This window comes from Sceloporus undulatus, chromosome 4 (assembly GCF_019175285.1).
Source record: "Sceloporus undulatus isolate JIND9_A2432 ecotype Alabama chromosome 4, SceUnd_v1.1, whole genome shotgun sequence".
Lineage (NCBI taxonomy): Eukaryota > Metazoa > Chordata > Lepidosauria > Squamata > Phrynosomatidae > Sceloporus > Sceloporus undulatus.
The window spans coordinates 250,401,155-250,412,680 of NC_056525.1; the positions used below are offsets into that span (position 1 = coordinate 250,401,155).

The window sequence follows — 11,526 nt, forward strand, 5'->3', positions numbered from 1 at the left end:
GACCCTCTGCTCTCCCTCCCCCTCCCTCCAAGCCTCCCCCCTCATTAGCATGCCTCCAACCCCATTGGCTCAAGGGCTGTGATGTCAGAGGGTGACTGGTAAACTTTGGGTGACTGGGGATTGATCGCTTGGTTGGCGGCGCCGCTTTCTTGCTGGGAGTCGCTCGGCCGGGCGAGAAAGGCAAGGAAAGGGGCCTCGGGAGCGCGCCTAGGCCTCGGGAGCGCGCCTGGGTGCTCTTTTTTCTCCATCAGCTGCTCTTCTTGTTAATGAGGCTGCCAAGAGCATCTCAGCAGCTGGGATCAAAGGAGGAGCCTTGCAAAGGCCCTGGTCGCCCAGCATGGCAAGCAAAAGGCTCCCAGGGCTAGTCAAGAGGAGGCCGGGGGTCCCTCTTTGGAAGGGACTTTGCAAAGGACCCCCCTCCCTCCAATGCAACTGCTGCCTTTTCTTTTGCATGTTGCAAAGGTTGTGCAATTGATGGTGGCTCTTGCAATGTGTGCAAATTTCTGGCAGGTTGCAATCTCTGCTGTGCAAAGTCCTGGCAAGGGATGGAGTGACCTTTGTGTGTGTGTGTGTTTGTGTCTTTCTGGCTCCCTAGAGGATGGGAGTCTCTGCAGAAGTCTGAGCCATGGTTTTTGCTGGAAATTCAGTGCTGTGGTCCTCCAGCCAAGGATGCTTTCCAGAATAACCCTTGCTAAATGTCAGGTTGGGATCCTGCTGCTGGTGGTGCCTTACACCTGGGTTGAGTCCCTCGGGGCTTAAAGCCCCTAAAAGCACCAGATCCCTGTCTGATCCTGGAAGCTACGCAGGGTCAGGCCTGGTTAGTCCTTGGATGGGAGACTGCCAGGTGCCGGAAGCTCTATTTTGGAGTAAGGAACTGGCTAAACCACCTCTTGAGTGTATTCCTTGCCTAAGAAAATGCTATGAAATCCATGGGACCTCCACAAGTCAACAGGAAACTGCAAACATAGGTGTAAATACCCGGAAGGCACCAGATCTGACAAAAGGGTCAGCTTTGGTTGGTACTTGGATGGAAGACCACCAGGGAACCCCAGGCTACATTTCAGAGGAAAGTACTGGCAAAACAACCTCTGAGGATTCCTTGCCTTAAAAAAAACCCCTATCAAATGCTTGGAGTCACCATAAGCCATTCCTTGTAGGCACATGCCTACATACATATATAGGCCTAAATCCCCAGAGATCCCCTCTGATCTTGGAAGCTAAGCAGGGCCAACCCTGGTTAGTCCTCGGGTGGGAGACCACCAAGGAATCCCAGGTATAAAATCCTACATCTCAGAGAGGACTCTATGAAATTCACGGGGGTCCCATAAGTCAAACAGCCACTTGTTGGCTGGACCTTTTTGTCCAGTGCTGAAGAGCTCCATTAAGTTCAGGGTTGCAAAAGCAGACTTGTGTGTGAGGCATTGTTGCACCTGGACATGGCTTGTGCATTTGGATGTGCGTTTGGTTGTGCGAGGCTGTTGTCCTTCAACACAAAGGGCTGCCTGGGAGAAATGGTTGCTTCTTCACTCTACAGATGGGGGCTTCCAGGGGGTCCCTCTGCCTCCTGGAGGTGGGCACCTGTGGCCCGTGGGACCTCCAACCCCAGTCTTTTCCAAGGAGAACAAAAGGCTCTCTTCTCAGCCTCCTCCCCGCTTTGGGCCCCGCATTCACAAGGCGGAGTGGGGCTGGCTTCAGTGCAGGCGGGGGTCCACAGGTGCTGCTGGGACTCTGGCCCAGGAACCACACAGGCCCAGCCCCTGAAGCCCAATGGCCCTCTGGTCTGATGAAGCCAAAGGTGGCCCTGCGGAACCACAAGGGACCCAGCTGCTCTTGCAAACTGACTCCTCCAACCCCCCCCCCCAAACCCCCAGGTTCTCTGCCTTTCTGGTAGACCCAAATTGGGCATACCCCCCCACCACACACACATATCTATATATGTACATCACACACACACACACACATTTACACACATATGCATATGCATATATATACATCTATACGCACACACATGTATGTATGTATGTACATTTATACATAAGGAGGAACTTCCTGAGAGTAAGGGCTGTTCAACAGTGGAACACATTCCTTCCTTGGAGATTGTGGTGGAGTCTCCTTCCTTGGAGGTCTTTAAACAGAGGCTGGATAGCCATCTGTCGAGGATGCTTTGAGAGTTCCTGCATGGCAGAATGGGGTTGGATTGGATCAGGGCCCTTGGGGTTTCGTCCAACTCTACAATTCTATGATAATGCACTCTCTCACACACACACACACACACACATATACATGCATATATATATATATATATATATACACATATACATACACATATATGTACATCCACACACACACATGTACATATAGATGTACATCTATACATGCATATTTTGGCACCCGCACAATGCACACACACACGCACACACACACATAATATATATATATACCTTTGAATAATAATATAATAATAATAATAATGTGCACCTGGGGAAGTAGACTGAAGCCTAGGCAAACTCCTGCTGCCGACTTCTTTCTTTCAGTTGCTCTCAAAGGTGTACTGATTCTACAGAGTCACGGGGCTATGTCTTTGAATCCTACATCTATGCACACATACCTACATATCCACAGAGACATACACACATGTTGGGGCCATAAATGCACTCACAGAGAAAGAGAGAGACGTTGGCATTTCCATGGGGCTCTTACACAAGCACACACGCGATGCCTGCATCTCTCTCTCTCTGTGTCTATCCATATCTATGTCTCTGCTGCAAAGGCCAAGGGGAGGGGGGGGCGGTGCGCGTGCCCGTTTCCCAAATCCGGCGCGGGAGGCGACCCCCACCAGCCTCCTCCTCCTCCCGGACCCCTGCCCTCCGCCTTCCCCACCTGAGCAGCAGCAGCAGCAGCACCACCACCACCAAAAGCCTGAGCAGCCTGAGCAGCCTCCGGAGCCTCCTCCTCCTGCTCCTCCTCCTCTGTGGCTGGTAGGCCCTCCGCGGAGCGCTGTCCGGAGTGCTGGCCACTCCGCTGGGCCTGGGTCCCTCTGGCGAGCTGGACCGAGCCCAGTCCCGAAGAGAGCAGCAGGGTAGCTCCGGAGGGCTGGAGCCCAGGGAGCCCGGCTGGAGCCGGGGAAGAGGAGGAAGAGGAGGAGGAGGAAGAGGAAGACCCTCTTATGAGGCGCCTGCGGGGCTGGGAGGCTTCCAGATGGGGGGCCCGAGGGGCTGACACCGGAGGGGCCCCATCCAGGACCCAGGGAAGGGGAGGCCCCCCAAAGAAGAGAGCCCCCCAAGCCATACTCCAGGGAAGCCCTCCCTCCTGACTCTCAGTCGGGGCAACCTCCTGGACTCTTCCTCTCCTCCTTCCTCTTTTCCTGCAGGACTCCTTTTTATTGGGGGGGGGGTGTCCATTTATTTATCCCCTTTGGGGACGACTCTCACCCAGATCCCGGCTGGGGTTTTTTTTTGGGGGGTGTCTTTATCTGTTTGTACCCCGAGGCCCCCTTTCTCTCTCTCTGGTTTGGGAAGAGGGGCCTGGATTTATTGATTTGTGCCCCTCTTTGGGGGCATCTTTTGGAAAGGGGGGGAAGACGAACCCTTCCTTTCTCCGGCTCAGATCCCGCTTTGGGGATTTTAGGGGGGGTCTTGCTTCAGTTATTTGGGGCTTTTGTTTTCTGGAGAGGGGGGTCTTTATTTGATTGATCTCCCCTTCTCTTTGGGGGGATCCTTTTACAAAGAGGGCCCTTAAGTCCTCCAAACCCCTTTCTCCTGTTCCTTCTTTGGGGATTGGGGGGGGGGGTCTTGCTTCATACTACGAGGCCCTCTCTTCTCCTGCTGGAGTTTGATTCTTTTTGTGGGAGTGGGCTCTTTCTTCTATCCCCTTGGGGGGGAGGGGTGTCATTTTGCAAACTCCTTTTTCCGCTGCAGGTGTTGCTCCTTTTGCAACCCCTCCTTTGCTTCTTGCAGCCTTGCAAGAGTTGCTTGCCGACGGGCCAGATTCCTCTGCTCCCTCTTCCTCTTCCTCGGGGCCCCTTCCCCGGGGGCCCCTCCCCTCCCCCCTGGACCCCCGGAGGACCCATCATGCCCAGGTCCTTCCTGGTGAAGAAAGTCAAGCTCGACGACTTCTCCTCCTCCTCCTCGGCGGATCTCGAGAGCAGCAACTACGCCAGGAGCAGGGCCGACTTCGGGGCCCGCATCCATGACAAAGGTAGGAGGGGACCCCCCAAGCCCCCCAAAGAGGGAGGGGGAGCCGACCCCCCAAACCCTCCCGCCTCACTGGAGAATCCTGGCCCAGAGGGAAGCGCCCCTTGCCCTCGGGAAAAGGACCCTGCAATGCCCCTCTGGGCCAGTCCTCTGCAAGGGTCCTCTCTGGGCCAGGAACCCCCTTGGTTTCCCTGCTGCCCCTTCCTTGCCAAGGCTGCAAGGCAACGGATGAGGAGAGGCGGCAGCAGCAGCAGCAGCCCTGGGGGGCTTTGGGGGGCCGGGGTCTGGGGCCCTCTGGGGCTGAGTGGAGGGGCTGCCTGGGGTTGGAGGCCTTTGGCCGGGCTCTGCTCCTGCGCCAGCGCCGCTGTTGACTCGGCAGTTTCCCTGCCAGCCTCCGAAGGGGCTAAATTTAGACTTTGCGATGGGGAAAGAGAAAGGAAGGAAGGGCGGGAGGGGGAGGAGGGCCAGGATGACCCGGTGGGGGCAGAGGAAGCCCCCGGGAAAGGAGGCGGAAGGAGGCACCCCTTGTCATCGCAGTCTGCCCCCTCCCCCAAAGGCCCTCCTCCTCCTCCCCTCCCCCTCTTTTGTCTGGCGACCCCCAAGTTCAAGGGCAAAGGGGGGGCAGAAATCCCTCCCCCACTCCCTCTCCTTCCCCTCGATGAGGGCTTCCCCCCAAACCCCACTGTATATTATGGGGGGGGGGGGTTGGCTTTCCTTTGGGGGGTACCAAGGGAAGAGGAAAGGAGGGAGAAGAAGAGCCCCTTCCCCTCTTCTCTGGGGGAAACGCCCCCCTTCGCGCCTGAGCCTCTAGTGACCCATCGCCCCCTCTCCGCACCCCCCCCCCAGATTCCCCCTCTTCCTCCCCCCCTTTGTTCTGGGCAAAGAAGCTGGTTGCATAATCGCTGGGATTTTGCTGAGTTGGTCGCAAAGGGGGGGAGGGGAGGGGGAGGGATGACCCCCCCGAAGGAGAGCTCCCCTCCGCCCCCCGCCTTTGCCCCCCCTGACCCTTTGGGAGCCCCGAAAATGGGGGGGGGGGGAAGAGAGCCCAGCAGGACCCATAAGGGGAGGGCAAGGCAGGGGGCTGGAGGCTTCTCCCTCCCAAATAAACCCACACATCTACGACCCCCACACACACACGAGTCTCTCCAGACTCCCCCCCCTTGGCAAGCCGCAGGTGGAAGCGGAGGCAGGGAAGGAGGGAGGGATGAAGGGATGGATAAAGAGAGGGATGGAGGGATGGAGGGGGGAGACCCATCAAAAAGCGGTCGGGGGGTCAAGAGAGGGGGGTCATGAGGATCTTTCCTGGGGGTCCCGCTTGTTGCCTGGAGGAATGGAGGGCTCTGAGGGAAGACCCTCTCTCTATTCGGGGGAATCCACCGGCCCTTGCTCACTCTCTCTCTCTCTCTCTCTCTCTCCCCTTCCTTCTCGCCCCCTCCTCTGATTTTCTCGACCTCCCCCCCATGGCTCCTTCCCCTCCCAAAAAATCCCACTGACTCCTACGGACCCTTCCCTGGTCTCTTCTCTCCCTCCCCCCCCCTCCCTCCCAACTGGTCCCCCTTTCACATTGCCCCTTCCCATGCCCCCTCCCACAAAACCCCTCTGCCCTCTGGGGTCCCTTCCCCAATGCCCCTCCTTCCCACCTTCTCCTCCTTGCCCCCCTTTCCCCTTCCTCCTCTCTTTCCCTTCCTCTGCTTTTCCTTCCCTTTCCCCTCCTCTCCCATCCCCACATTGCCCCCCCTTGAAAAAACCCACCAACCCCATGCCCTCTGGGGACCTTTCCCTGACCCCCTTCCCTCCTACCCTCCCAACTTTTCCTCCTTAACCCTTCCCCAACCCCCTCCCACCAACCCTAACCCCCACTCCTCCTCTCCCTCCCAATTTCCCTCCTTCCCCCTCTCCCCCCTTCCCCCCCTCACAGGTGGCTACCTGGGCGAGTACATCACTCCCTCAGCAGTCTATGAGGGCAGTGAGAGTGATAGTGGAGGGGGCAGTCTCAAGGTGCCCCCACCAGGAGGCATCCTTTACCCAGGGAACCACCACCGAGGAGGCCCTGGCAGTGGAGGCACTGGCGGAGGAGCTACTGGGGGTCCAGTTGGCGGCGGGGTCGGGGGTCCCGTGGACTATGCGTCTGGGGACTCAGCATCACCAGAGAGTCCTCCCTCGGAGCTGTCTGGGGGCTACATCAACGGGGATGCGGCGGTGAGTGAGGGCTATGCGGTGGACGCCTTCTTCATCACTGATGGGCGGTCGAGGAGGAAGGCAGCGGTTGGAGGTGGAGGCGGGGGTCCCGGAGGGTCCCGCTTGGGCCCCCAGCAGCAACTGCAGAATCAGCAAGCCCATCATCCCGCTACTCCACACCCTCCGGGTTCGCAACCACGCCACACATGCAGCGAGTGCGGGAAAACATACGCCACGTCGTCAAACCTGAGCCGGCACAAGCAGACCCACCGGAGCCTGGACAGCAAAATGGCCAAGCGTTGCCCGACGTGCGGGAAGGTGTACGTCTCCATGCCGGCCATGGCCATGCACCTCCTGACCCACGACCTGAAGCACAAGTGCGAGGTGTGCGGGAAGGCCTTCAGCCGGCCCTGGCTGCTCCAGGGCCACATGCGCTCCCACACGGGGGAGAAGCCCTTCGGCTGCGCACACTGCGGCAAGGCCTTCGCCGACCGCTCCAACCTCCGGGCCCACATGCAGACCCACTCCGCTTTCAAGCACTTCCGCTGCAAGCGCTGCGCCAAGACCTTCGCACTCAAGTCCTACCTGAACAAGCACTACGAGTCCGCCTGCTTTAAGGGCAGTGGAGGTGGACCTGGAGCCGCAGGAGCCACGCCGCCCCAGGGACCCGGGACCCTCCAGTCCTGAGCCCGGACAACCTGGGAAGGCCAAGCACTGTGGGTCAAAGTCCCACACCCATGGGACCCCTGACAGCCCCACCAGGACCCCTGGCTTTGACAGGATCCCCTTCCCATGGGACCCCCAAAGGCCCCGGCTTCCACAGGATTCCCCCTAAGCACTGCAAGTCCCCTGCTTCAAATCTCCAACACCTGTGGAACCCTTGACAGCCCCACCAGGACCCTCGTCTCCCACCCACAGGACCAACCCTCCCACGGGACCCCAGACAGCCCCACTATGAGCCCTAGCTCTGACAGGACCCCTGCCCACAGGATCCCCCACTGGACTCCCAATGACCCCAATGGGACGCCTGGCTCCAACAAGACCCCTGTATACAGGACTCCCAAAGGTCCCACCAGGACCCCTGGCTTCAACGTGACTCCATCCAAGGGCCCCCATAGGGCCTCTGACAGCCCCACCAATACCCTCTGGCTCCAATGGGACCCCCATCCATGGGACCCTGATGGAACCACCAGGACTCCCAGCTCACCCAGGGCGGCCAAGCATTGCAAGTCCTCTACTTCAAGGACACTGCCCTGATGCCTACGGGACCTCGATGGGATCCACCCACAGGACCCTTGATGGCCTCACCAACCCCCAGCTCTGATGGGACCCCCACCAATGGGACCCTCTACAGGCTCCAGGACCCTCCATCCCTAGGCACAGACCACATACCGAGGGTGGCCAAGCACTACCAGTCCCCTTGTTTCAAAGCCCTGAAACCCCTGGGATCCCCCTCCTGGGACTCTGATGGCCTCACCAGGACCCCCTGGCTCCAATGGGACCTCTACAGGCCCCTCCAGCCTTCAGCCTGGCCCACCCACCCAGGGCAGCCAAGGGCGGGACCGCACCACAAGGGACCCCTGACAGCCCCACCAGAACCCCCAACTGTGATGGGCATCTATAGTTCTGTTCCTGACCCAGACCCCTATATCAAATCCCTGAGGCCCCCAGGTCCTCAAAGGGACTCCTGACAACCCCACCAGGACCCCCGATAGTTCCCCAGTCCTCTATCCCTGACTCTGGCCCACCCAGGGCGGCTGAGCACAGCAAGTTGAGCCCACGGGACCCCCAACTAGGGGACCCCCGACCACAGGACCTCCTCTAGCCCTAAGCCAGGCCCACCCAGTGCCTAGGTTGTGGTCACCATCGGGGAAACCCCTCCTCCCTCTTCCTCTCTCCCCCCCCCCCTGGGCCGGCCCCTCCTCAGCCCCCCCCTCCCCTCCCTCCAAAAGGGTCACCCCTTTCTTTATAAAAAGCAAAAAAACGCCACCTAGTGGAACGCCACCAGAGAGAGAGAGCGTGCACCTGGCCAAACCGCCTCACCTGGGCACAGGTGGGCAGCCAGGAGCCAGGTGGACCCAGGCACTGGACAACCAATCTTCCTCCTCCTCCTCCTCCTCTTGAAGCCAACTCAGCAGAAGAAAAAGGGAAAGAAAAAGAAGAGGAGGAGGAGAGGAGGCACGATTCACAATCGGTCAGGCGAAGGAGTCTCCTTTTTTTACACAATGGTATTTTTTTCCATTTGCAGGACGGTTTCTAGCCCTTTTTTATTATTACTATTATTTAAAAGAACACAAAAGTGTCTGATTTCTATTTTCCTAAGCCTTTATTGCTTTAATACCTGTTTATTTCACTATGTTCGCTTTTGGGAAACAAAGAATGAAAAATGTAGAAGTAGATATACAGATATATAGACATATATATATATATTTAAGGTGGAGCCATTCTGACAGATCGATCAATCGATTGATTGATCGATTGATGCTGGAGGCTGGGAGAAGTGCCCCCTCCCTCCAGGCCTTTATGTTGGTGACCTTGAGCCATTTACGTTGCACTTTCCCCCCTTTTCCTGTCTCTATTTATTTATTTATTTATTTATTTATTTATCCTATTGTTTTTTTAAAATGAATTTTGCTTCTTTTCCCCCCAAAAAAGGGGGCTCCTCTTTGCACCGCTGTTGACTTCCAATCTGTTGCCAAGACTTCTTTACTATGCCAAAGTCTAAGTCACTTTTTGGGGGGCGGGGGGGGGGGGGGGGGGGTGAGGAGACAAAACCCGAGGGGAAAAAGGACTGGCCTTGAACCTTTTTGCTTTTCTTTCGGGAGAGAAGATCATTATTTTGATAGAATTTTATTTATCTTATCTATTGATTGATTGATCGCTTCCTTGCTCCTTCCGGTTGTTTGGAGAGACAGGGGAGTTGGTTCTTGTCGTTGCTCCTTTTTCTTTGCCATCCTTTCTAACACAGGATGTTATTTATTTGTTTGTTTGTTTATTTGCATGCACGGACAAATGTCTTTCAATAATCTATGCCAACCTGAGGATGCTTTTTTAAAGAAAAAACAATGACGTTGTTGTTAGGATGGGTTTTTCCTTTGTAAAACCGGCTTTGTGCCGCTTGTTTTGATTTCCTTTGCCAAAACTTTTCTAGATCAATCCTAGTCTCTTTGAGGGCAATATTCTCCTACTGAACTAATAGAAGCAATAATTAAGGTAATGCATGTTATTTTTAAGACAATAATAGTATTTACTGAGGAATCAGGTACCTTTTAATCCAGTATTCTTAATAGCAATGGATATCAGGGACTTTTGCCAATGTAGTTGAGCTAGCGTCCATAACGGCGGACCTTCCTTTTCTCTCTTTTTCTCTGATGAATGCACACTGCCTGCCTTCTTCGACTTACTTCCGAGTAGCTTAGTCAACTCTAGGCTTGTAGCGCTTGCCTTGCTGGGAGACCTACGAGCAATTAAGGCCCCCCCTTCCCCGAACCCCCCCTTTTTGCAAACCCCCCTCGCCCCTGAGGACTGTCCACTTCCCCCCATTGACCTCTGCCCTGTCCAGCCTGCAAAACCAGGACCCCCCTCTCTCTGGAAGGGGCGGGGGTCCCCCATGGGGAGGGGCATGGCCATGTGAGGCCCCTCCCTCTTTCTCCCCCCCCCCACAACCACTAGGGCAGAGGTACCCCTCCTCAAGACCAGCCAAATTTGTTAGTGTCCCCCATCAAGTAGAGTAGACCTATTAAACCAAAGGGACTTACACTAGTGTTGGCACACTAAGCTCCCAGTGGGTCTTGCATAGTGTTGATTTGCCAATAATTCAAAGGGTTTACTTGCATGTTGGCTCAAGTTGCCAGGGACTCAATGGACAATGTAGTGCTGGCTTCCCAAATGCCCAATCATTGAATGGACCTACTCTAGTGCTGGCTGACCAAGCTCCCATTGATTCCGTAGGTTGTGTATAGGGTTGACTTCCCAGACTTCCAGGCATTAAGTGGGTCTGCTCTAGTGTTGGCTGACCAAGCTCCCAGGGATCCAGTGGCCCTTGTATTATAGTGTTGATTTTCCAATACAGTCGGCCCTTCTTATACACGGATTTTTTATACACGGATTCAAGCATCTGCAGTTTGAAAGTGTTCAAAAAAGTATACGTTTCAAATATCAAACTTTGACTTTCCATTTTTTAAAAGGGACACCATTTTGCTCTGCCATTATATTTAATGGGACTTGAGCATCCATGGATTTTGTTATCCACCGAAGGGGGATCTTGGAACCAAGCCCCAGCGGAGAACAAGGGTCCACTGTAATTCCCAATAATTCAAAGGGGAATAATGCCAAGTTCCCATGGACTCAATGGGGATTGTAGGGTTGGCTTCCCAAATATGGGCCTCCCCTAGTCTTGGCTGACCAAGGCCCCATTGATTCAGTGGGCCTTGTATAGTGTTGACTTCCCAAACTTCCAGGCACAAAGTGGGTCTGTACTAGTGTTATCTTACCAAGCTTCCAGGGGTCTTGTATAGTGTAGATTTACCAAATCCCCACTAATGTAAAGGGTTTACTCTTGCGTTGGCTCGCCAAGCTCCCATGGACTCAGTGGGTTTTATTATAATGCTGACTTCCCAGATTTCTATGGACTGTGGCCCTACTGACCTGTTCTTACCAATCTCCCGGGGATCCATGAGGTCTTGTATAGTGTTGACTTCTCAGATTCCCAAGAATTTAATGGATCTACTCATGTGTTGATTTACCAAATTCCCATGCATTGAATGGGTCTATTGGCATGTTGGGTTACAAAGCTCCCAACAATTCAATAGGTCTTGTCTAGTTTTAATTTACCAAATCCCCATGGATTTAGCGGGTCTACTCTAGCATTGCCTTACCAAGCTCCCACGGATCCAGTGGGTCTTGAATAGTATTGATTTGCCCAGTTTTCAAGAATTGGGTCTACTTTAATGGAAGCTCTCATTGATCCAAGGGACCTTGTATTGTATTAATTTACCAAATTCCTATGCATTGAGTGGGTCTACTCTAACGTTGGCTTACCAAGCACCCAGGGATTCAATGGGCCTTGCATAATGTTGAGTTGACTTCCCAGATTCCCAACCATTTAATAGGACTAGTGTTGGCTTACCAAGCTCCCATTGATTCAATGGGTTTT

General features: G+C 55.0%; 1 protein-coding gene across 1 annotated transcript; it reads left to right on the forward strand.

The window, feature by feature from the left end:
• The first annotated feature begins 3,456 nt into the window (after positions 1 to 3,456).
• SCRT1 (scratch family transcriptional repressor 1) lies at positions 3,457 to 9,126 on the forward strand. The gene is made up of 2 exons (XM_042465587.1): positions 3,457 to 4,197; positions 6,112 to 9,126. Exons 1-2 carry the CDS (start codon positions 4,071 to 4,073, stop codon positions 7,056 to 7,058), a joined length of 1,074 nt encoding a protein of 357 aa, XP_042321521.1. The 5' UTR covers positions 3,457 to 4,070; the 3' UTR covers positions 7,059 to 9,126.
• The last annotated feature ends 2,400 nt before the right edge of the window (positions 9,127 to 11,526 follow it).